The 23,196-nt window shown below is 49.0% G+C and overlaps 7 protein-coding genes across 7 annotated transcripts; 1 reads left to right on the top strand and 6 right to left on the bottom strand.

The window, feature by feature from the left end:
• Positions 1-2,644: 2,644 nt before the first annotated feature.
• On the bottom strand, positions 2,645-5,940 carry EDB91DRAFT_364023 (uncharacterized protein). The gene is made up of 11 exons (XM_041327007.1): positions 5,504-5,940; positions 5,308-5,441; positions 5,123-5,255; positions 4,933-5,073; positions 4,568-4,884; positions 3,992-4,518; positions 3,795-3,938; positions 3,590-3,742; positions 3,046-3,537; positions 2,870-2,992; positions 2,645-2,819 (listed from the first exon to the last, which is right to left on the bottom strand). Exons 1-11 carry the CDS (start codon positions 5,876-5,878, stop codon positions 2,743-2,745), a joined length of 2,616 nt encoding a protein of 871 aa, XP_041177172.1. The 5' UTR covers positions 5,879-5,940; the 3' UTR covers positions 2,645-2,742.
• On the top strand, positions 5,899-8,776 carry EDB91DRAFT_1133704 (glycoside hydrolase family 85 protein). The gene is made up of 7 exons (XM_041318742.1): positions 5,899-6,184; positions 6,240-6,257; positions 6,332-6,405; positions 6,464-6,547; positions 6,600-6,881; positions 6,940-7,045; positions 7,096-8,776. Exons 1-7 carry the CDS (start codon positions 6,005-6,007, stop codon positions 8,650-8,652), a joined length of 2,301 nt encoding a protein of 766 aa, XP_041177171.1. The 5' UTR covers positions 5,899-6,004; the 3' UTR covers positions 8,653-8,776.
• A 321-nt stretch (positions 8,777-9,097) lies between these two features.
• Positions 9,098-10,417, bottom strand: EDB91DRAFT_1133693 (uncharacterized protein). Its single transcript, XM_041318741.1, has 11 exons — positions 10,396-10,417; positions 10,308-10,345; positions 10,222-10,246; positions 10,158-10,169; positions 10,088-10,103; positions 9,894-10,034; positions 9,779-9,838; positions 9,702-9,729; positions 9,592-9,649; positions 9,312-9,538; positions 9,098-9,258 (listed from the first exon to the last, which is right to left on the bottom strand). Exons 2-11 carry the CDS (start codon positions 10,314-10,316, stop codon positions 9,217-9,219), a joined length of 618 nt encoding a protein of 205 aa, XP_041177170.1. The 5' UTR covers positions 10,317-10,345; positions 10,396-10,417; the 3' UTR covers positions 9,098-9,216.
• Positions 10,418-14,377: 3,960 nt separating this feature from the next.
• EDB91DRAFT_1347159 (uncharacterized protein) lies at positions 14,378-16,375 on the bottom strand. Its single transcript, XM_041325912.1, has 2 exons — positions 15,723-16,375; positions 14,378-15,558 (listed from the first exon to the last, which is right to left on the bottom strand). The coding sequence occupies exons 1-2, from the start codon at positions 16,309-16,311 to the stop codon at positions 14,537-14,539; spliced, it is 1,611 nt and encodes a 536-aa protein (XP_041177169.1). The 5' UTR covers positions 16,312-16,375; the 3' UTR covers positions 14,378-14,536.
• Positions 16,376-17,621: 1,246 nt separating this feature from the next.
• On the bottom strand, positions 17,622-20,707 carry EDB91DRAFT_1133673 (calcium-activated chloride channel-domain-containing protein). The gene is made up of 5 exons (XM_041318740.1): positions 20,233-20,707; positions 19,908-20,187; positions 19,452-19,853; positions 17,972-19,397; positions 17,622-17,909 (listed from the first exon to the last, which is right to left on the bottom strand). Exons 1-4 carry the CDS (start codon positions 20,469-20,471, stop codon positions 18,066-18,068), a joined length of 2,253 nt encoding a protein of 750 aa, XP_041177168.1. The 5' UTR covers positions 20,472-20,707; the 3' UTR covers positions 17,622-17,909; positions 17,972-18,065.
• A 52-nt stretch (positions 20,708-20,759) lies between these two features.
• Positions 20,760-22,371, bottom strand: EDB91DRAFT_363779 (uncharacterized protein). Its single transcript, XM_041327006.1, has 3 exons — positions 21,944-22,371; positions 21,640-21,891; positions 20,760-21,580 (listed from the first exon to the last, which is right to left on the bottom strand). Exons 1-3 carry the CDS (start codon positions 22,241-22,243, stop codon positions 20,969-20,971), a joined length of 1,164 nt encoding a protein of 387 aa, XP_041177167.1. The 5' UTR covers positions 22,244-22,371; the 3' UTR covers positions 20,760-20,968.
• A 227-nt stretch (positions 22,372-22,598) lies between these two features.
• EDB91DRAFT_1248522 (uncharacterized protein) lies at positions 22,599-23,106 on the bottom strand (the record flags this gene model as incomplete). Its single annotated transcript, XM_041322948.1, has 2 exons — positions 22,599-23,020; positions 23,076-23,106. The coding sequence occupies 2 exons, from the start codon at positions 23,104-23,106 to the stop codon at positions 22,599-22,601; spliced, it is 453 nt and encodes a 150-aa protein (XP_041177166.1).
• Positions 23,107-23,196: the final 90 nt, after the last annotated feature.

Here is a 23,196-nt window from a genome sequence, read left to right as displayed (position 1 = left end):
ATCGGCATATTATGGCACCCAGTCACAAGTATACTTATATTAATTATCTCCGATGTACTTTACCGATTGGTCTCCATGGCTTCCATCTTGATCTCGGCGTATACTCATTGCTCCATTGTCGATTTGCTGACCCCGGAAGCTTCACTGGGCGGCGTTTGCGCAGCATTTTGGGCACCCAAAATTGATGAAGGCTATGTACACAGACTCATTCATCATGTCAACATGCCTCACTTGCACGGCGTTAATCAAGCTACAGAAGCTTCGCACGACCACAGGTCTTATCAGGGGCTGTATACTATGAAAATGTCTTCAAGTTGAAACTTGATGCGGGTTTCACTCTCAGAACAAGGATAAACTACAAAGTGGTTCATGACCGCCTTACTGCTATAACTCTCGCTTGGGAGATCTGGATTCTAGCATGGCAGCCAGGGCCAGGCGGACCCCCCATTTATCTAGCACGATGGTTCAAGGTATGCTGGCTCTTGTAAGCATTTCTAGGGCTTGTCACAGGTGCTACGGTTGACTGCGTAATCGCACTTGCAAGCATGTCTCGATACCTTGCATGTCGCTTTCGTCAATTACACGATATACTATTATCTGATCGCCAACTACGTAAATCCACTAGTACTTGCTGAGTGCATTTGGAGCATTGAGGTGCCCAATGATCGCGACCACTATTGTCCCCTTCTAATCTCATCACGAGCAGGCGCTAACACTTATGGACACGAGTTAGAACAAGCGAGCTATTGCGTGACATATTTCATTTCATGGCTTCTTAGGTACTTATTTTCTATAGCGTGCACCTGTGAGTATTACCTTGGTCAGTGGATTTTCCATGCTGATCTACTTCCGCATAGTCTGTATCTGCAGCGGATATGGATAAGTATGCATCTTCTGAGGCTACGATCACATTGATGAACTCGCCTGATCGTCTTAGTTAGCAAAGGGAGAACCCGAATTTTGCCTGCTCATGGCAAGTGCCCATGTCATAGCTCGTCTTCTACTCTGAGAAGACCATAAGACGGTATCCGTTGCCCTATCTCAGGCAAGCATATAGATAGTGCCATGAAATTCCAGCCCACTTTACGCCATGTGTATCCCCCAGGTGTTACCACCAGTGAAGTACAATGCGAATTTTTGTCAATCTCTTGCTGACCCCTATTTCTCTCCAGCTCTGCTCTTGGTAAATGTGTAAATCAACGTCTCGCTGCGGTAATTAGTTTTCTCACCCAATACATTAATCTAGATTCAAGTGCCATTGTTTTTCGGACTTGGAGAACATTCGGTGGTCCGTCTACCTGAGTTTAGGCATGGGCACACTGGTTGACTTTCTCATTTCTTCTTCATTGTGTTACCTCCTTGCCACTTCCAAGACGGGGTTCACTAAGTATGGCATTTACTGATGTTTTGTCTCTGGCTGATATATGGTATCGTAGAACGGATATGATATTTCGGACGATACATTATCCACACAGGATGCTTGACGAGGTGCGGGTCTTGCATCGGCCTGCCGCTGATTCCCAACTTCCTAAAGTATGGGCTCGATAGCGTGCATCATCACGGTGAGCGTTCCCTATGGCACTTATCGCTTCCTGCAGCTCGCAATAATGTAGGTGGCCTTTAGGCGAGTTAAACGAACTTACCCCTATTTCTCGTGTCTGATGGTGGCACAGTCCATGTCAGATACCGAAAAAGATGAACGAGATCAAGCTTGGCGCAGTCTCCTCACAAAAGGTAGAGGTACTCAAAGGCAAGAGCTGGCAGGCGTGGAAAAATGGCATCACGCGTGTACTACGCCTGTGTCAGGTCTTCGAGTACGTCGAAGGGCAGGTTCCGCAGCCTGACCCAGACAATAAAAATGACACTGAGACATGGAAGCGGAATGACTTACATTCTCAGTTTCTCTTTCGGAACAATATCAGTGATGAGGAGATGATGCACGTGTATGAATGCAATACTGCCGCCGAGATGTGGAGGCATCTAAAAGCCGCACACCATATCGTCGAATGGCAGGCTATTAGTATTGGCACACGTGCACTCTATCGAGAACGTACTCAGGACAAGAACATACCTGAGCACCTCAATAAGATGATGAGACTGCGGTATAAACTGCATCAAATGGGGCACCATGTCCCAGATGGCACATTCAGGTGGCTCCCCGCTACCTCCTTGCCAGCCTCGTGGGACTCCTTATCAGAGTCATATCTGGTGAAAAAAGGAGATGCCAAGGAAGGCGAGGTGCAGTGCACGTCTCAAGAATTGATCTCCGTCATTATCAACGAGTGGAATTGTCGCAATTGTCAAGGGTTGTTGAGCACCAAATGATTTGCAAAAGAGGCTGTACTTGAAGAGAAAGTGTTCGATCTGCGGATCTGGAATAAGAGTGCTGGAAATTGGGACACTGAGCTGCGGAATGTCGGGGTAATGCAAGGTCCGCCAGGTATGTCGAAAGAGGGAGGGATTATTAGTGCAATTGTTGTGCCATTCGTACTCAGCCTTCGAAACTTGATTTCGTTTTGTTAAAAGGCAAAGGAACGAGCTACCCATGTATTGTTTCTGTTTTCCTGGCTCGCCAGACTACTTGTCGACTATACGATCGGCTGCGGATGATGGGTTCGAAGCGATGGGATGCTGCGAAATCACTGGACCTTGCAGTATGATTATAAAGAAAATACAGGAAAAGCAACGATTACGAAAAACCACAGGTTAAATTTTTAGCACGTCGGTACGTCGGGAACAAGACTAATAGCGGCGACCGCCGCGGGTTCCTCCCCCAGGTCCTTGGTACGGTCCATAATCCGGAGGTGGACGACCACCACCTGTGTATGAATCAGAAGATAAGTCCACTAAGATTAATCGGAATACGCACCTGTGCGGGCAGCAGGCGGCGCGGTCACGGGCGGCGGGGGCGGTGGGGTAGCACGTCTGGTAGCGCTAGGAATCACAGCATTGCGTAATAACATCATCAGATCGTCAGTTCGGAACACGGGGCCTAGAACATCTCGGCATCAGTAATTCCTCAGTTTGAAAATGAGCGTGACTAACCATCAAAGGAACCTGCGTTAGGCAGCTGTCCAACAAACCACGAAATAACAGCGGGTAAAGTAGACGCCTTGTCATCTTCGCGATCTTTCTTGACATGCTGCAATTCTCTGTCGCGCTCTCTTTCCCAGCCTGCGGGGCTTCCGAATCGCTTTCTAGGAGGACCTTCCCACCTCTCTCGATCACGATCGCGAACTGGAGGAGATGACGGTCTCTGCCGCTTGCTAGGTGGACCAAAGTCAGGTCTAGCAGAGCCCTCGCGTCTCTTGTAGTCCGGAGTTGAGGCTCTCTTTGTAAGTGGCTGACCGGTTGGCATGTGCGAGGCTGAGCTCAAAGAGAGCATAGAGTCTGTACGTTTTTCGATAGAATTCGACGTGCTAGCCGAACCTAGTGCAGCAGGCTGACGAGCTGCCATGGAAAAACCCAGATCCCGTGCTGCAATGGCATCAGTTCCCAGATATGTATGTCGTTGAGCAAACCGTTTGATGGGCGGATCTTGAGAGAACGGTGAGCTTCCGCATCCGCATTCAAGCCTGCATGCGCGTACCAGAGGGATAAACTTCAGCGATTCTCTTTTCAAGCTTCTGTGCTGCCTCAAGATCACCATACTGGTACTCATAACGCGCCCACCTTTCCCAAAGGGGACGAGCACGCTCAGGCGGGAAATTTGTGATGACCCGTTCAAAAAGAGCTCGAGCGTCTAAGTGGGGAAATATTGAGTGGAAGAACAGCACTTGAAAATGGAACGCAACTGTTCTCGTCGTTCACAGATATCAAAAATCCGAGATATCTCAGAACAAATTCAATCTCGTCACCGTAAGTTTCCAAACCTTTCTCAAAGATACGTGATGCCACGCCGGTACCACCATCCTTGTTGCAGTGGTATTCCATCAGAGCTGGAGAGGGATCTTCGTTAGTTACGGCTCTAACTTGCAGGCCTTCAACGTACCAGCAGCTTCATACACCTCCCATGGTGTCCATCGATCACGCCTAGCTTTCGCAAAAACTGCACGAAAAGTCTTGAGGTCCAGAGCACGGCGTGCAAACCGAATGTACATGATCCAAACAACACCATATTCTTGTCGTCGGTCGGAGAGTTCTTTGACTTTTGGAGGCTTCTCATCGGAAGCTTGAGTGGCAAAGGACGACGTATTGGAGATCGTTCCAGCCTCTAACGACCCTGAACCATTCCCAGCTGGAGCACTCGTGGGCACAGCACGACCGAAGCCATCAGACGTAAAAGACGAGTTGGCGGAATTAACACGATTTTCGAGCTCATCCAACTCAACACGCAAGACGTCAAGGAACTTGTCGAACGTCGTAGTGACCTCAGCGTGTTCCTTGCGGGACTCTTGCAGCTCACAGTATGCAAAGTGGAGGAGGAAGCTGGTAGGATTGGCTTCCATGCCAGACTTGAGGGTATTCAGCGCCTCTTCCGTCTTACCCACGCTGTTTGTCCACACGAAAGCCATATACCTGTACAGACGGTGAGCTATCTATTACATAGTGAAAATTGGAGACAAACCATATTTCCGCATAGAACCTCATTCGTATAGCAGCTTTGCGATACACGCCCTGTATACGTGAAATAAGGGTTGCTTTATCCTTGTCCTCAAACTCGAGTGGGTTGCTCTCTTCCCACTTCAAGTACGTTTTCCAAGCCCCGACAAGTGCCCTTTCAGCCGCATTGAATGTAGGAGTAGGAGGTAGGTATAAATGTGGTCGTACTGACGAAGAGGCTGGCGGCGGAGGGAACAGTGGTCCGAGGTGACGTTGGAGCTGACGAAGTACTGTACGAGCCTGCATGTAAGATGGGGATAGATCTGACATGAACTTCTTCGCCTATACCACTGTTAGCACAAGATCGAGTGATCAGTAAAAGTAACTCACTGTTATCTTATTCAGGCTATTCTCGAAAGTCTCGAGTTCTGACCAGAGCCTTTCGACATTTTCAAGAGGGATTTGAACAGCACGATGGTAAACCTTGCGCAAGGCATCCATTTTTTGCTGTTCTTCCCATGTTGTGGTTGTCTGTGGCGGGCGTCAGTGGCACATTATCTGTGGCAGGACAACAACGAACCTCTCCAGCCTTAAGGAATTGAATATAATCACTCCAAATATCCCCGCTATCTTTGTCTTGGCCTATACGGCTCAAGGCGAACTCGTATGCTTTGCTAACGGCTTCGCGACTTGCTGGTGATGTATTAACTCGTCTAGGCAAGGAGTTCAATACATGTGGGATTGGCGTGCACGCATCACACTGACCTGACGTAGGTGAGATAGAACTTCCAAAGGTCAACTAGAGGAGAGGATCTCAGGAATCTTCTGAAGAGTTCTTCGGCATACGGGAAAAGGCCAGGACTCAGGAAATGGTTGAGATAGGCAATTTGAGCTGACGACTTGATATTGTGACATATGTCAAGGTTAAGGACTGTCGAGTGCAAGGCTGGAAGATGCATACCGTGTTGGGATAGACTTCGAGCAGAGCTTCATAGGTCTGTTTTATTTGTTCAATTTCACCGCGCGCCTCGGCGAGGTCGACGAGTTTGTTCCAGCCTTCTGGATCATGAGGTTGCTCACGCAGCTTCTCGCGCAGGACATGCCATTCAGACGGGGTTTCTTGACTCGGAGTATCTTGCCGGGCATTGACTTGCTGAGCTGGAGGTGGCTCGTGCCCGTTTTGAGCGGTTGTCTGGTTGAGGGCGTTCAGGGCATTCAGAATCTCTTCGTTTGGCTGAGTCTTGTCTCCAATATATTCGGTATCGTTCGTTGCGACTTCTGTTGGTGTTTCGATATCGACTATACTGTCCTGATGTTCCTCAGACATGTCCGTCATGAAAACGAAAAAAAAGAATAGTTTGGAGGAGAGTTCATCCTACACAACAACTCCCCCGGCTGCTATTTCCCACGGTTTTGTTCAATCATCGACATCGATCACTGTCTGCCAGCTAGAATTCGTGTCATGCCTCTGCAAGGAACTGGACATGGAAAACTTGTTGGCGACGAGGCACCGTACTTTGAGTCTCTGGCAGAGCTTGATCAATGGGCTAGTCTCCCCCATGAAAAGTTGATGGCTGTCTTGGACTATCAGGCCCGTCCTCAGCACGTAGAATCATCTGAGAAACACAGAGGGAAGCTTTTGGTGAAGAAGCAAAACTCATGCTCTTCCACGATACCTCACTGACCCTCCATCAAAGGTGTGCCACGATTATAAAGTCAGTAGGTGACTCGATTGATTTATGTCATGATCAGACGTAAATGAAATGACTCGGTCTTCCATTCTGCACAGGGAGGGTATACAGAATCTCCTTCCGGCCTGTGCTATACATTCAATTTTTGGCCTCTTTGTGACACATTTGTATAGTACGTATCGTGATCTAACTCAACTGATTATCTTATCACATATCATCACTTGCGCCAGCTTCTCGCATCACAGAGTTACTGTTCCTCCATCAGGATGGGTCAATGCTGCACATCGGCAGGGGGTCAAGATGCTCGGAACAATGTGAGTGTCCACAAAGCACTGGATGGCGCTCACTCCGCTCACCCCATTGCAGAATCTTTGAGGGATCTGGAGAAGCTGATTGCCTCCAGCTGATAGTAGGATGTCCTCAAGCGGGCGCAGGCCCAGCTTTACGTACAGATTCGATCCCTTTGTCAAAGCACTATGCCTCTGTCTTGGCAGAGCTTGCTCGTCAGCGTGGATTTGACGGCTATCTCCTCAATGTTGAATGTCCGCTTCAAGGGGGCCTGGAACAAGCGCGGGCCCTCGCCGGATGGATTTTACTCTTGAGATCCGAGCTCGTAACCAAAGTTGGTCCCCATGCCCAAGCTATTTGGTAAGACCAAGGCGGATCAAAGGTCTATATTAAATCATACTTACCCAACTTATCACAGGTACGATAGTGTGATATTCAATGGTCAACTGAGGTGGCAGGATCGATTGAACAGTCTGAATCTGCCATTCTTCCTCTCGTCTGATGCCTTCTTTACGAACTATACCGTAAGTGGGCGTTCGCGTTCGCTGTCTTTATCTCAAAGGTATTCTATAAGTGGCCGCCATCTTTTCCAGCTCTCACTGCCCAGTATTTCATGAGCTTGGATCCAGTGCTCATCAGTGATGATACGAAGGGGTCTTCGCTCTCCTCCGCGAAGTCTCTTCAGAGCATCTTTACAGGGGTCGATGTTTGGGGCCGAGGATCGCACGGTGGAGGAGGATTCGGTTCCTACAGGGCCATGGCGCATATCGATCCGAAATCGCTCGGCCTGAGCGTCGCCCTTTTCGGGCAAGCATGGACATGGGAGAGCGAACAAGACAAGCCAGGTTGGAACTGGGATCAATGGTGGGAATATGAGCGCAAATTATGGATCGGTCCCGCAGACCCTCATGAGGTGGTCCCCGTGCCTGATGCTCCCGGACGTCCTGGAGAGCCTGAATGCCCTCACGGCGCGTTCAAACCAGCGTCGTCATTCTTTGTACATGCCACCCCTCCTGACCCTGCCCAGCTCGTCTTTTACACATCCTTCTCTCCAGGAGTTGGGCGTTCGTGGTTTGTCGAGGGTGTGAAAGTTCTTCAGACAGAGGACGGTTGGACTGATGTCGACAAGCAAAGTTCCCTTGGGGACTTGGTATGGCCACGACCATCGTTAATGTGGGAAGACGATGGCCGGTTAGAACCTCCCCCTTCAGCGTTGTCCATGGTGGACATGAGGGATGCATGGAATGGAGGGAATACTCTTAAACTTTCCATTTCTTGTGCTGGCAGTACGGCCGATGATGCATTTTTCCGGTGCATCTGGCTACCTGTGCAGTCCTTGAATGTGACTTCGCGTACGTCATATGACGTTAACATCGTTTACAAGACTGTCGCTTGTGAGGGTACCGACCTTGACCTTGGACTTTCTGTGAAGCCGTTGATGACGGGCGGTGGAGATCTCTCAGAGGTCAACGTTGGGGCATCCACTCAATTTGATCTCAAGAACGGTTGGACCAGACAAGTTCTTAGCTTCTCCCTCCCTCCCGGCACGACTAATGCATCGATTGCCGTAGGCTTGATCATCGGTTTTACTGCCGAAGATCCATCTCAGTCACTTGATTTTTCAGTCTCGTTAGGTCAACTAGCTGTATATCCTTCTTCCACCACCCACGTATCGAAGGGAACCCCCGGCATTTTGTGGACGAAATTCAAGAGCACCACACCCCTCACCTTCCCCTCAACTGGTCTCAGTGGGCTCCTCACCTGGGACATCTCATCCTCTTTCCCACGTCTCACTCCGCGGATGATATCCTCACCCGAAGACCCGAATCCTGTGTGGATTCTAGACGATACTAATGATCGATTCCCCTCATTCCTCTATTTCAATGTCTACGTTAACCCGCACCCCCGCTCAGGAAGTATCGCGGGGCCCGCGGCTGCGATATTCATTGGAACGACAGGTTTAGATGGGCGTGCTTATAGATTTTATGTGGACCCGACGATCTTGCCGAAGAGTGTGATGGATGGGAGAGGGTTACGCTTTTATGTACAAGGAGTTACTGACAAAGGCGATATCTTACCATGGGAGATGTGTGCGCACGTGGATTTCATGTTCAACCTCAGAGGCCGTTGATGACCGTGCAAGACGTTGAACACGTACCATACTGCGAGAGGAATTGTTTGTCATGTATTTGTACGTTGCTTGTTGGTTGCTTGTTGGTTGCTTGTTATAAGAATGCGATGTTGGATCCGCAGAACTTTTTTGCACGACACACAGCACCCTACCCCATCTCATAGCTTAACAGAGGCTTATATCAGTATTCAAGCAAGCGTAAGGATCTGATCACATTTGACCTCACGGCCACAGACTTAAAGGTGCGATATGATGGTCGAGAGAGAGAACTTGTCATACATCTTAATGGTCCATCTTGACTCGTCATTTCAACGTCTAACGCTTTGTCTTTCGCGTTCATTGCACCTATAATAGAGCCCGCGCAAAAGTTGCTCACCACCTTAATTGAGAAATGTAAGAAGCACACGGTGGACCAATTCCTCTCGTTTCAAGAGCTTACAAATAATCCATAAGCTGTTTGCGAATGCTATCTTGTGAGGAGACAGGCAGGTGCATACCAATCCATAAGTTATTTGCGAATCCTTTCTCGTGAGGAGAGAGGCGGGTGCATCCCATCCATTACACTCAGGAGACGGAATCCATTTCCATCGTCACCGCAATCGGATGCTGTGGAGCGTGTCATTTAGCTCGTTTTCATCGACAGTAATGCAACTACCAACCATGGCGGCAGCATGAACGGGCCGAGTGAGATGCAGCACTTCATCGCTATGTTGTCTAATTACATTCTTCTGGGATGCAGGAAAGTTCTCATCTTGCGACGAAGAAATGCACAGCTCAGGGCGGTAAACACCATGGCGGTTATGGAATTCTGAAGAATCAATATTGTCTGCATTGGCCTGTAGGCAGTATCGCGCATTCAGGAGCGCAATGTATGAGTTGACACATACTGGAAACGGTACCAGTGGTTAGCACAATCATGAGAGAACACTTTGGTCATACATTTCGTCACCAAAAATTCAACACCGAGGAAGACGAAGTTTTTCGGCATCACTGCGCACTGTGGAAGACACTCAGAGACGAGACAAACATTATGACAATTAGAACCTCACTGTAATGATAGCTGTCAATGAAAACATACTGTATGAAATATCAGTCTAAGGCATGAAGTAGGTGGGAGAGGGAATACCTTGTCACGCAGCCGGTACTGATGGTATAACCCACCAGCTTTGTCACGAAGGAATCGGTGCTAAGCACTCCACGTTAGTATATCAGATTCTGACAGGGAAAGGACTGCTCCTTACCTAGAGAACCCAATACGGGAGGTAGCGAGGAGATAGCATAGCGATGATGCAATAAGAATATCGAGAAAACTGATTGTGCCTAACGTCGAGTATGTCGCCCAATCGATTTTTAGTAAATCCGCGAACCTGTGACACCGATACCTACTCGCTATTAGCACTTCGTGGAGTTAGTACATGTACAGTATTTCACTTACACTGCCCAAATAAGACCTATCATTGGTTAGGGTAATTCAATATATAACAAGAATGCCATTCAACGCTCACTCATGGCAACACCTGAAGATATCCTCAAGATCGAGCGAGGAGCATTTATAGCTGACAAACTTACCTGAACCTAGGACCACGATTGCGCCCTACACAGAGTGGATTGACAGAATGGAAGGCATCTTACGTGAATATCAATTGTAAACCCACCACTGTCATAGGAAGAGCTCTTGATCGGCCCCTGCTGACTATGTTTGTCGCATTAGTTGTGGGAAATACATTGATAGGGAACAAATACCTATCCATATGCGATGAACGTATAGGCTACGAACAAAGAAAGCATTGAGTGCATGTTTCATATAACATAGTACACATCGAACTTACAGATGTACCCCCAAATTGTGAGCATCTGCAAAATGCATGTCTGGGACGGATCACAGAGCATAGGAATTACAACTGATGTCGACTGGGATCTGAAGCTACACGAGTCCATCAATATGCCAGTAGAGGCTACTCGGAGGGACAAAGTAGGAACTCACTTGGACACTCCATACAAGTTCTGGGAGCGCAGCAGTGTTCGCGTAATTGATAACCAAATAATAATAATAATAATAGATGCCATGGACAATCAAAGCCAAGTGCAGAGCATCAAGGGTCCTAAAATTTCAGAGTGCAGTATATGATCTCGACAGGTTCGATGATTGCAACTCGAAGTGATACCTGCCAAACCCAAATAACCTGAAATGGCTTCAAGAATAGAGCTTAGAAAAAAATAGCATAGACATACGACCAGTTTATAGAATGGCATCCCTGTGCCTCTGTGTCTGAAAGTAGATAAAAGTTTGAACGTTTGTTACACCAAAGAGACTGTTCCGCAAGATGTTACGCCGACAGGAAATGCTCAACTTTGCCTGCATACTGGTGAGAAAATGGTGGACCAACAGTGTTGCGAGAATAACTCCGATAAAAAGCGCCCCATACGTATTCCCGAGGTCAAGTTGTGGAATGATGACGTCTGGCGTTGAGGAAGACATTGTTGACTGAGGCAAATCTGGTCAGCAACAGTAATTTGATCTTACTATGTATCCACCGGCGAGGCTGTAAAGCAATAAATCATGGCTCCTATTTTCCCTAGTGCTGATGGTGGGGGCACATCCATATGGCGAGGCATAGCCCCGCGTGTGGAAGAAGGGCTAAAACAGTATTGATGTCGGAATGTACCATTATGGTGCTTTTTCGTTTGATCGGATCGCCTGTATTCCGTATGATCCATCAGATGCAGAACTACAGAAGGTACTTCCCAGACAGCAAAGTGAAGGAAGATCTAGGAAGTGGAGGAGCTCGTCGTAAATGTATCGATCATTGCAATGGATTGCCTGAGAGTCAGCACTCCTACATAGGATCATATGTGGGCGTGTTACCGATCATAGCAGCTGATCCATTTAAAAGCATCAGAACACCTTGGGGAGATCATAATGTGATGACGGACGTCCTAAGCTGTGATTCTGAAACTTTGCACATCGTGCCGTAAACCTGGGCCGGATTCGGGAAGATTCAAACTGTGCGAACGACTTTGACGACTCCCTGAGCTCTGAGAGTGACATCGCTACAGATTCCTTCGATAGCTCAGGCTATTCCACCCTTGAGTGGTACTAGCGTTGTGAATAACTATGAAGGCGGCCAGTATAAAGTGAGTTAATGAGGCGTTGGAGAGAGGGATCGTCAAACTATTTCCTGAACTTACATGTGTTTTGTTTTGACCTTTGACTCGTATAGCTGGGACTCGTGATTTCACTGTTTCGTCTTTGAATCCGGAGACGTATTTATACCATCTCTTTAAATTTGTTACCCTCACACTGATTACCCCACGCACCCCACGCGATCACTGCGCCACTTGAAAGAAATGACATAAAAAATTAGCCATTATTTCCGCCCACCATGCAGTGATCAGCTCACCCTCGCGAGTCTTCAGTTGCACTCGAGCCTGGGCAAATGTCAGCTGATGATAACTCAAAGATAACAATAGATAGCAGTCAGATGAACACCAAATCAAAACAGATCAGTACTTGATATGGATGATCATTTTGTACATCGGACCTAGTTTGCAGTGGGATCCACTGGACGTGCGTACTGTGTGCGTAAAAGATCACACCACGGTGAATCTCTGTCAGCGTAAACGAATACGATACCAAAGAACAATTCCCCTCAGTCATCTACTTCAATATCTACGTCATCCCGCACCTCCGCTCTGGAAGTGTTGCGGGGCCCACGGCCGCGATACTCATTGGGAGGACGGGTCTAGATGGGCGTGCTGATAGATCTTATGTGGATTTGACCATCTTGTCGAGGAGTGTATAATGGATGGGAGAGCGTTCACTGCGATTTTATGTGCAAGTAGTTACTGACAAAGTTTTCAATACTATGGGAGATGTGTGCACACGTGGGTGTGTTCAACGTTCAACGTCAACGTCAATCGGAGGCCATTGATGAATCGACGACCATGCAAGGAACTGCTTGTCAAGTTGTGTATTTGCACGTTGCTTGTACAACGAGACGTTTTGATCCACGGAGCTTCATGGCATGATGGGCAGCACACTGCCTCATAGCTAATAGAGGCTTGAAGCAATGTTACGGGTTCTGATTGAGGATTAGTCATTGTGCTGCCTTCGTTTTCTACGCGTTGTATTCTGTCATAATGTAAGTAGGACTCGCCGCCGAAAATTCTTCCAACTTGACGGCGAGCGTTGGTGCCCTCGGGAGTTACCGGGACAGTGTTCATCCGCTCCCGCCCCGCCGCCTTTCTCGTTGCCCTCACCTTTCTCATGATGTTCCATCACAAAGCAGTGAGGGGGTACTTATGGAGAGTCACATCGACACGCCAAACCATGTCACTGTGCGGTTGGGATTCCTTGGAGGGTTAATCCCATATAATTTGTGTCGGAACCCTGGTGTACAGTCCGACAGCAGGTTACCCATGCATGTACGCCTGTAACTTGGGATCTGGAAGTGGGAGTGGGTGGAAGAGTGGAAGAAGAAACCCATCCGTTGTCCATCTGAAGTTTCGAATTCAGCTGATTCCCGACTGCCTTGCGTACCACCTTATTTCATAAAGTAAAGACAACTGTCAAGTAAGTACCATTCTCCATCATCAATATTACCGACGGCCGGATTACATCAGTTTTATGGCCATAAATGAATATTGACGCCCTCTCCCCATCTCTCAGGGTAAATCGGCTGATTCAACCATGTAGACGATGTTCTCGATATTGCTAGATATCGGGTTGGTATTAAAATTCGTATGCTTGCAGTTCACATGTTCTGAATTGTTTATCCGCCGACCCTGCAGTGGTTCTGTCTATGCTCTCACCCTGAAATCCCCCAGACGCAACCATCTGAAAGAACTGCCGAGTACTTCGCAAAAAAATATTATTTTCTAGGACATAAAAGCAAGCCATCTTCTATCTACTGCCAGTATTAGGGCTATTATTCGAGATTCCCCTTGACGCATCCCATATTACCTAGCATAAGCCATGCGCTCCTCATTTCTTCTCGCTGTTGTTGCTGCGTTGACAACATCTATGTCTGTCGGTGCAAAGGAGTACTGCAGATCTTCCTACGAGGCTTGCAGCGGCCCCATGGCGCCGCTCGGCTACCCATGCTGCTCGGGTCTCGCTTGTAAGAAGGATGTGAGTATGAGTTGTTGTATCCTACCCCATGACTCACCCTTTGTGCATTGTACCAACAGCCTGAGGATCCCTTCAACACCGTCCACTACTGCAGGTAACCCTCTCAGACTGAGCATGTCGCGACAGTGAGTCGTGTTTCTGCTTTCGCGTCGGTACAGTGGTTGATCGCACGACATGCAGTTCCTTGCGCAGTTGATCAATATGCTTACTTCTCCACAAGTTTCCCTGCTGCCTCGACTAGGCTCTTGAATAACATTAGAAAACCCTCCACATGAATTCTGCAGCATTGATATAAGACACCTATGAACTCGACTTCCGTACATTTTTACGCAACTGCACAAGTTAATACTACATGCGGATATGGCACTATTCAAAGTCGATGATGACGCGGGGGAGGAATCATTCGAGATATGGCTGTCTTTGTCGTAGTATATGCAGACTAGCATAACTGGATGCCTCCTAGATATGTCGTTCATTTCGGTAATATTGTGCTTTTGTGCTCCGAATATGTACATGTTGGCGTGTTCCTTCGGGGGCCGTGCTTCAATTGATGAACTCTGATCGGTGAGGCACGGACAAACAGCGGGGTACTCTGAGCCCTCAGCAACGGTTCGATCATGCAATTGTGGTAATCCGCCTCTTGTAATGAGCATACGATATAATACAAATATCTCGGGGGAATATTCCATGCGGGTATTGTCGAAGTATGAATGAAAATGCGTCAGAAATACCCATGTTTTGAAATGCATATAGCTACAATATCTCTAGCGTCCTGACATCCATCATGTCACGAACAGAAGCCATGTCCTTGACTTGCGCGATGATATTGTTATCCAAAGCAATCCTCTTGTACTCTCCACCCCGTTGCTGCGCTAGCAAAAGTGCGCCAAAAGGTTGTCCCAAGCGAGCAATCAACCTCAATTCTCGTGAGTGAGGCTCTGTATCAACAGGTTCATCATCCCCAGGATACCAACCGAGCGAATCGTCTAGTGGAGACTCAGGCATAGACTCGACCATGTCCTGCGCATCATCTGCGAAGTCAGGTAGCTCGAGATCATCCCGATTCCATGGACGGATGAGCAAGAATGTCTGCCGAGTGGGTCTTGCAGGCGAAAATTGAATCAGCTTGTATTCGGTAGTGATTAGCAGGTTGTGAAGACTGTCTGCCTTCACATCATACGTGAAGCATAGCTCCCGGTCTTGACCACGCCTCCGCCTGATTTCTGTGACAGGAAATGTGATGCAAGGCAGATGCAGTCTGCGGTGGTCGAAACGAGGAGCGCTCAGGTGGTCAAGCCGGGTATACAACATCAAAGCCTGTTCCTCAACGGCAGCATCTTGCAGTGATGAGACCAACGTCTGTATGCGATCTTCAGATAGGGGTGGTGGCGTGCATGGCAGAGGTTTGTATGAGGAAATTTCAGCCGGAAGACAGCTATTGAACTCGGATGATTTTCCTACCCAGTCCAGGGCTGTAATGTCGCCCGACTGAGCAACAATCTCCTGCAAGAGCCGACCGAGCGCATTTTGTTTTGTCTCCCCATAGATGACAGGTAGGTGGACGCCGAAAATGCCGAACAATGAGTATGCGATGTCCTCCTGCAGGGTCGTGGCGCGTGTCGATGCCCATTGCAATTTCTCTCGCACATCCTTCATGCCTGGACGGAAGGCGGCAAGGGCCTGTGCATCTATGCCTGTTGAATCCTCCAATTCCTTCATGACTCCTTGTGGTTGGGAGAGCGGTCGTTGGGATATGGGGTCTTTCCGGTAAAATGCTGTGGCATTTCAATGATTTCATTCAATTCGATAGTCACGCGTCACAGCAACCTGTGTTTTGTCCGAATTTGGACGTCTGTCACAGGTCATAGGTCATCGTGTCGAATCAATTGTACAATGCGGTCGTGTGCCCATTGCAGTTTCTCTCGCGCACCCTTCATACCTGGACGGAAGGCGGCAAGGGCCTGTGCATCTATGTCTGTTGAATCCTCCAATTCCTTCATGATAACGACAGAGTCCTTGTGGTTGGGAGAGCGGTCGTTGAGATATGGGGTCCAGTCTTTCCGGTAGAATAGAATGGTATTTGGAGCGAGAAACTCCTGAACAGTCCATCCTCGCGTGTTCCAAGCGCTGTTTGCGAGTGCGCCCGACTGTACTGAAGGCGGAACATCCGACAAATAAACGATCGTAAGAGCTGACTGACGGTACCAGACAAACATAGAGTTGACTGATCGTTGGAGCTCAACGTTGTTATTCTGGTCGATGCAGCATGTATCACTCCATGCCCAGTGGTGCCCTGCATCACGAGCGATTTGGCAGAATGTCTGCAACATCGCAGTGGTTCCGACTGGATCCAAATCGTACACAGGCTTACCCTGGACGTCGTGCAGCAGTAGCTCCTTGCTTTCCCACCTGTGCGATAACATCACCCAATCGAAGTGCCTCGCGACCGCTGCTCTGATGGGCACCGTCTGGACGGGCGCATGCATCATCGATGAATACAAAATCTCCTTGTGCTCTGGGCTTTCCATAAAGGCTTGTCAATGGCTCTTCGAATCGCGTCTTCGACATCAGATGGACTGACATACTGCTGACGCAGCTCTGCAGAAAGTGTTAATCATTTTCTCGTTGACATATGAGGGGTTCGGGCTTACTTCTCCTAGTACTGACACTCGCCATCATCCACCGTGATTAGCTCTAGCAGCTGTTTATCTTTCCTGCCAGCGCATGGCCCTATGCTCGATGCTTATATCCTATGTAGTAGACGACTGATGCTTTGTTTTCTTGATTGCACCTAGGTCGGGCAGCAATTGCAAACCATTGATCGAACGCCACAGGTATGTCTTGTATGCGCCACCTTCGTAACATCATGCCTGACGTTCATTACTCTACCATGGTTAAGTTTTCACAGCTAACTCCAGCGTGCACCCGAGCCAAGATTTAAGATTTGATGGCAACGCGAAGGAAGCAACCGAAAGATACTTACTGGCCACGTTCGCCAAGGCTCTCAGGGATTTGATTATCTCTCCACCCTGTTCGCCTCCTCAGCATGCCAATCATCCCGGTGTGGTCGCTGGCCCACAGTGGTTCTGGCACCCCGCCTATGTTAACTCAATACCCTCGTTGCTTCGCAAGCTCGAGTGTGAGGTGAGAAAGTACGCTCTAATCTCACCCCCGGCCCAGGGTTCGGCTACTAACATCGTGCCATCTTCAGGGCATCGGCGGTCGCTGCCGTCCACGTCGGAACTTTGTGGATGGCTCGGGACGTGGAACTTGGGTCCCCTGTTTTTGAAACCGAGGACGCCCGCTAGCTAGCTTAGGCTCCTGGTTGGGTGGAGGTTGCAGGTGTTTTTCTGACGTTCCACTCTGTTCACCCCTCAGCCCGCTGGGTCCGGGGATGGCATCGTCAAGAATTCATGGCGCTTCCTCGCAAAGAACCTGAAGAGACGAGGTCGTCAGTATTCAGCCCATTCCGGTTCACAAGGGAACGAAACAACGATGTCGACAAAAGACACATTCCGGACAATGGCAGAGAAGAATAAAGACACGGGCAAGGTGAGCATGTCTTCTTCTGACTTCCTGGTTCTTGTCCTCTGTGAGGGCTTGATATATCTGAATATCCGGGTCGTCGGTCCCGCGCCCAGAATTTTTTCCTCTTCGTCCATTTTGTGAGTGACTGTCTCCATTTTCACTGTGGCCCCGGACAACTTCAGCAACTCGACGATGAGTCTATGACCCAGAAGTCTATTGAAACATGACTTATACCGTTTCCTTCCCAGTCCGCAACAAATCGTTTGCCTCTGGGGTGTATTGGATTGAATGACCTCTGGCTTTCATGGGATGATCAGAATACTTTATATATATATTGCGCGAAGTTCTCTGATAGTAAGACTGATGCTTGAAGCCAGAACAACTGCGTGAAAGCGTTGGATTGCAATGTGTTGATGGAGCAAAGCCCGAGTACAATAAAGGGCCCATGCTTTCTGTTCCGAATTCGTCGTCTTCGCTGGTCTTCCGGATCGACATGCATTGAAAAGCATCAATGACGGTCTGTCCAATACTAGTCCGAATGGCCCGGAGATAGGACTCCTGATGCTATGCGCAGCCTGTTGTACAAGGGCTGAGATGCCTACGAGATATTTTTTGAATCCCGAGGAAAACAAACGCCGATGCGTGCACGATGTTACTTACAACAAAGACTTCGCGCTCAAAAAGTGAAAACGCCAACAAGAAGGCCAAGTCCACTGTGCCAAATAAATATTATCTCAACCCTCAAACCCGTGAATCAAGCATCTTTTACCATCTTCTCTATATCAGCCATCCCCTCGTCCAGTGTCCAAAAATTGGCCCATTCATCCTTGTCGCCAGTGATTTCGTGTTCCAACGCCACATTTTCACCAGGTGCACACTGCCCGAGGCTACTCAGGTATTTCTCCTTCATCTCTAGCTCCACGCATTCTGCCTCTTTCATCTCCTTGCTTCCTGTCCATATGGCACGGTCCAAGAGATGTCGGATGGCGGCACGTATCACGAGATAGCCATGGGACGCCAACAACGCGATTAACAGGGCAGACATTAGAAGTTCTCGGGTTGCAGCAAGACCATTAGGTCGGTGATGCTTCAGGTGCTGCGATTCCTCAGTTACAGTCGCATTCATCATGGTCCCCAACGAGTGCTCCTGTTGACCACGGGGACGGAAGAGATATACCAGAGCAGAATTCGTGAGAACCGACAACCATGTTAGAAATGATAGGGACTCGAGCCATGGACCTATCGTATCTGTCCGAACAGGTATCGGTCGTCGGGTGTGCACCGCGATTTTGAACGCGTCAGAGCGCGCTTCAATGTAGTTATTGAGAAGCGCCATCACTGGTGCAAGCGGCCATATCGTCGACCAAAGAGCGACGTAGCCAAATTGCGTTACCATCTCGCTGTAGTCCGAGAACACCTCATACTCTGGTAGCGCCACTTCACTCCGGACGCGCTCGAGGAATTCACGTTCCTCTCTACCATGAGTATCCTGGCCCACAGGTTCATCATCAAACGCCACCCGCTTTTTCTTCCCATGTCCCCTTCCGCTACCATTGCGAAAACCTTTCCCATTGCGGAACGACTCTACGGCACGGAGGATATATGGCAAGCCAATCTCCGTAAAGGTGTCCACCACTTGGTTTGTAACCGTAAAGGCGAACATCTGCTCTTGAAGCCTCGATGACTTCAACTTGCGTCGCGCGTTACTCCTATCCGACTCCCATAAACTGAGTTCAGCCGCGCCGACTTTCTTTCCACCGCCTCCTCCGGCGCCGAAATGCGACGTGGCGTTAAAATTGACGTTGAATTTCTCCAATAAAGCCAAGGCCCGATGGCCTTCTATGAACAGGTGGGATTGGACAAAGTGCATGACACTTTCGCCGAATGGGACGTAGACGAATGCGGACAGCGCAAGACCAAGATAGGCGTTCATCGCCGAGAGCGTGAAGACCTTCAATGAAAGAGAGCTGCTATGACTCGACTGATGCTCATGATTTTCCCAATCCGTGAAACTACTGGCGTATTTCTGGTACATGTTGAGTAACCGAGGAACAAGAAGTGAGAAAAGTATCGTTGGAGTGAAAGCCTTAAACAATAGATGCTCAGAAAGGCGATAAACGGCAGACACGAGTTAGCTTACCACATATCTGTGACCAGGACCCTTGTAAAGCTCAGTCACAAAAGCTTCCAGGACGAATATGCCAGTCAATATAACCGCAAGGATAGTTGCAAAAAGTAGGATGACTGGTATGCTAGCCAACATGCGCGTCTCCTGCTTCCACCAGGGGAAGCTCGGGATATAATCAACCCTCCGCTTTTCCACGCGCCACGAACCACGAGTACACCACCTGACGGACAGGATACGTTCTTGCAGTCTCCACCATTCGACGAACGCAATTGACCACAACACGAGCAAAGTGGAATATAAAGCAGAGTAGGGTGTCCCGATGAAATAAAAGATAGCGCCAAGTGCCGCGGGAAAGATGAGAGCGTGCGTGTATGCTGTAAGGAAGAAAAAGTAGAGCGCAATGGAATCTCCGAACTAGGATAACACAATCATAATGACGTACGCGGTATAAAATTAATTTAGACAAACCTGGTCTCTAATCTTTTCAAGTTCCACGCTTGCTATCCGGTGCCGTGTCCAGAGGCGTATCCAGTGGTCATTGAAGTCGTGATCGTGAAGTACCATTACAGACTCCACGAGATCCCACTCCTTTCGTCCTGGAATGATACCTAAGCCTCTGTCTTCGGGAGTAGAGGAAATGAATCCATGAATCAAACGGATACGATCAGCAGGAGATAGTGGAGCGCATTCGAATTCATTCGTGGATGGCAACTTGGACATTGGAAGACCATACAGAAAGTCCGAGTTTCTGACACGCATAAGAAGATGGAAAGTAATTCGCTGTAAAACTCACCGTTCACAACGGATAAGGTTCGCAAGCACGTTCTGCGGGCAAGTCACCATTACAAGCACTTGACCCTGGCTCTCTCCGCGTCTCCCAACAGCTTTGAGGCCAGCTCGAGTGAGTGTATCAATGAGCTTAGAATACTGTTTTTCCGCCTTGATAGCATTCTGGCGCACTTGCTCTTTAGAAAAGCTAGCTCCTTTCTGGATGGCACGGAAAACTACGACCACGTCCACATGAGGGGGCATGTTATGAGCACGACGGTACGCGCCCAACTGAAGTTCGACCTGTTATTGCGGCCTCTGCGAGTGTCAGGTGGGTTGCAATTGGAGAGCTTCGGGAGATCCAGTTGGATCCCCACGTTCGAGTATGTAAACGACGTCAACAGAGGCGGAAGTATTTGCTTACATCAGCAAAACGCTATGTCGCGTTGTTGTGCTCTATTTGTGGAAGGAATAACCGGGACCGTCGAGGAAGACGTGCATGAGCAACAAAGTACTTCCTTCGATTTGGACTACTGCCATGGGAACTCACGATGTTGATGCGGCGCACAAACAATTCATTCCATATGGCTTCTGAACATACTACAGAAACAGTAGTTAGAAAGCGAAAATGACGAACAAGACTACTGCGTATAATGGATATGAAAGGTCCACAATCTTCACACGTACACGGGACCAGCTTTTGAGTTGATAAGTTAATTGCAATGCGACTCCAGCCCTCTCCAGCTATGGGGCCATGGGACCTAGCGCGCGTAGGGATGGTAACTGTGCTGCCCTCGTTGTCCTGCTCGTTGCGGGCCAACGCCAAGACCACCAGGGCCACCCGGTCCACTTTGTGCGCCGCGTGGACCACGCGGAACATTAGGACCTAGACTGGCAGGTCCTGTAGGCGTACCGCTGCCCCCAATACCCGGTCCCCCTCTCCCCATTCCACCACCCATCCCTGGTCCTCCACCTCCACCTCCACCCATTCCACCCGCCATTGCAGGATTTCCCATGCCGCCTCTGCCCATGCCCATGCCTGCACCACCACCACCATAACCACCCATGCCGCCCATCATGCCCGGGTTCATGCCCGGATTCATGCCTGGATTCATGCCCATGCCCATGCCTCCCATCATGCCGCCTCCGCCCGCCATTTGGAACATGCGGGTGTACAAAGCGGCGAGGGCCTGAGGATCAAATGGAGTGTTGCCCGACGGAGCCGCGGGCATAGGGCTAGCTGCAGCATTGAAATTCCCGCCCTTGTTGTTGTACTGCTGCTGCTGCTGCTGCTGCTGTTGCTGTTGCTGCTGACCGCCATCCTCGTTGAAGTTATCGCGCTGATAACGTGGTTGTGCCAGCTTCACATCAATCTTGAACAAAGTGCATGAATGAAGAGTCTATTTCTAAATATCGCACATTCGTCACATACCAGTTTACCATCAATCTCTAGGTTCCCAAAACCGAGGAACGGTTGAACATTTGTGTCTTCGAATGAAACAAACCCAAAGCCCTTGCTTCTCCCGGTCTCACGGTCTAACATGACTGTGGAATCAATGACCTTGCCAAACTGCGAGAAGAAATCCCGCATTGACTCCGATGTCACACTTCCTGCAAGACCGCCGATGAACAGTTTGGTGGCGCGTTGGTGCTCTTGTCGAGGTATTGCTCTCTTTGGATCGATCTTGATGCAATGGGTAAATAGACTCCAATGCTAGATACGACAGTGTACGTACAATCTTGCCATCTAGGAAGTGCTCCCGCACCATGACCGCATTAACGCTTGCGGGGTCCTCAAAGGTCAAAAAGGCGAAGCATCTCGACCGGCCAGCAGCATCGCGCATGATCGTGCATGCATCTACTTTACCGAACTGGGAAAAGTAATTCCTGAGGGACTCTGCCGCGAACGACCTTATTTTAGTACTACCGAACGGTACAGAGCAAGTAATAATGATGTAAGTACCATCGGTTGTGTCCCAGTTGAGACCGCCAATGAACATCTTGCTATAGATAGTGTCGCACGCGCGAGGCAACATGGTCGAAGACACGAGGAATACGTTCGGACGCGGTAATTGAGCGTACGATATGAAAAGCAAGGATCGTTATTAGTTTCTGTAGAGACAGGGGGTTTTATGACAGAGGAAAAAGGAAAGACGCTACTGTCTGTTCGCGTTGTGGCTAGCCTAGCTTAGACTGGACGTAGAGAACGCGAATATGCTAGAGCTAGACTAGTCGTCCTAGTCGACATAGCTGAGTAGCTAGGCGTGACGATGACGAAGCAACTACGTCGGCATTATTGACCGTCAACGATTAAGATCCAGTATTTCCCAACAAATCGAAAATGAACGACCCAAATTTTTGTAGGAAGTTAGTAGAACTGTCCTATACAACTCACCCTTCATCTTTCATCTCAGACGGCCGCACACTTCTCTCGTGGCTATGTTGGCGGTCATAGCTACCGACGCCGTCATGTTGGCCCATATCTGGTGAATAGTCGGACTGAGGTTGCTGATAAGTCGGTATTTGCTGTGTGGAGGGAACCGTGTAGGTAGGAGGTCCAGATTGGGTGGGGGTCGACGCGTATTCTTCATAAGTCTGTACTGGATAGGTCTCCATTGCAGGAACTTTGGCGGCGGCGGCGGCGGTTGGCACGGCTGGTGAAGCCTGTTTTGATGGTGTCGGTGGGGTAGCCTTGACACTGGAAGCAGCAGGTGCTTGAGGGGGCGCTTCCGATGGAAGAGACTCTTCTGCTTTAGATGGGTCAGCATTTTCTGCTTGAGCAGAAAATTCGGGCTCGTCGTTTCCGTAGAGATCTAGGAAGGGATCAATCAAAACCGAACAGTTCGCATACGTTAAGGTAGGACATACCGCCATAGAGGTCAGCGTCAAGCTCAGACATGATGGTGGTTGCAGTGAGAGTGAAAAAGAGCTCCGGTCTTAGTCATCACGTCATCACTTATGCTTGGAAAAGTCCCACGCTCTGCGCCGG

This window comes from Suillus paluster, assembly GCF_016628075.1.
Source record: "Suillus paluster strain FC165 chromosome Unknown EDB91scaffold_26, whole genome shotgun sequence".
Classification (NCBI taxonomy): Eukaryota; Fungi; Basidiomycota; class Agaricomycetes; order Boletales; family Suillaceae; genus Suillus; species Suillus paluster.
The sequence above is the reverse complement of the archived record's forward strand: the minus strand, read 5'-3'. Positions and strand labels throughout refer to the sequence as shown.

Excerpts from the sequence above, each read along its gene's own strand:
- EDB91DRAFT_363779 (XM_041327006.1), bottom strand. The coding sequence starts at position 22,243 with ATGTTGCCTCGCGCGTGCGACACTATCTATAGCAAGATGTTCATTGGC. Across the intron at positions 21,892-21,943 it reads ACTTCCTAGATGGCAAGATT|ATCGATCCAAAGAGAGCAAT; the intron begins GTACGTACACTG and ends CATTGCATCAAG. Across the intron at positions 21,581-21,639 it reads TAGAGATTGATGGTAAACTG|ATTGATGTGAAGCTGGCACA; the intron begins GTATGTGACGAA and ends ACTTTGTTCAAG.
- EDB91DRAFT_1133693 (XM_041318741.1), bottom strand. Across the intron at positions 9,539-9,591 it reads TGAATTTTTGGTGACGAAAT|TATGTGTCAACTCATACATT; the intron begins GTATGACCAAAG and ends TACCGTTTCCAG. Across the intron at positions 9,259-9,311 it reads CCGTTCATGCTGCCGCCATG|CATCCGATTGCGGTGACGAT; the intron begins GTTGGTAGTTGC and ends CACGCTCCACAG.
- EDB91DRAFT_1347159 (XM_041325912.1), bottom strand. The coding sequence starts at position 16,311 with ATGGAAAGCCCAGAGCACAAGGAGATTTTGTATTCATCGATGATGCAT. Across the intron at positions 15,559-15,722 it reads CCTTGCCGCCTTCCGTCCAG|CATTTTACCGGAAAGACCCC; the intron begins GTATGAAGGGTG and ends GAAATGCCACAG.
- EDB91DRAFT_364023 (XM_041327007.1), bottom strand. The coding sequence starts at position 5,878 with ATGACGGACATGTCTGAGGAACATCAGGACAGTATAGTCGATATCGAA. Across the intron at positions 4,519-4,567 it reads AGGTTCTATGCGGAAATATG|GTATATGGCTTTCGTGTGGA; the intron begins GTTTGTCTCCAA and ends CCGTCTGTACAG. Across the intron at positions 2,993-3,045 it reads TAACGCAGGTTCCTTTGATG|GCCCCGTGTTCCGAACTGAC; the intron begins GTTAGTCACGCT and ends GAGATGTTCTAG.
- EDB91DRAFT_1133704 (XM_041318742.1), top strand. The coding sequence starts at position 6,005 with ATGCCTCTGCAAGGAACTGGACATGGAAAACTTGTTGGCGACGAGGCA. Across the intron at positions 6,548-6,599 it reads GTCAAGATGCTCGGAACAAT|AATCTTTGAGGGATCTGGAG; the intron begins GTGAGTGTCCAC and ends ACCCCATTGCAG. Across the intron at positions 6,882-6,939 it reads CCCCATGCCCAAGCTATTTG|GTACGATAGTGTGATATTCA; the intron begins GTAAGACCAAGG and ends AACTTATCACAG.
- EDB91DRAFT_1133673 (XM_041318740.1), bottom strand. The coding sequence starts at position 20,471 with ATGCCCCCTCATGTGGACGTGGTCGTAGTTTTCCGTGCCATCCAGAAA. Across the intron at positions 20,188-20,232 it reads AACCTTATCCGTTGTGAACG|AAACTCGGACTTTCTGTATG; the intron begins GTGAGTTTTACA and ends TATGCGTGTCAG. Across the intron at positions 19,854-19,907 it reads TTGAAAAGATTAGAGACCAG|TTCGGAGATTCCATTGCGCT; the intron begins GTTTGTCTAAAT and ends GTGTTATCCTAG.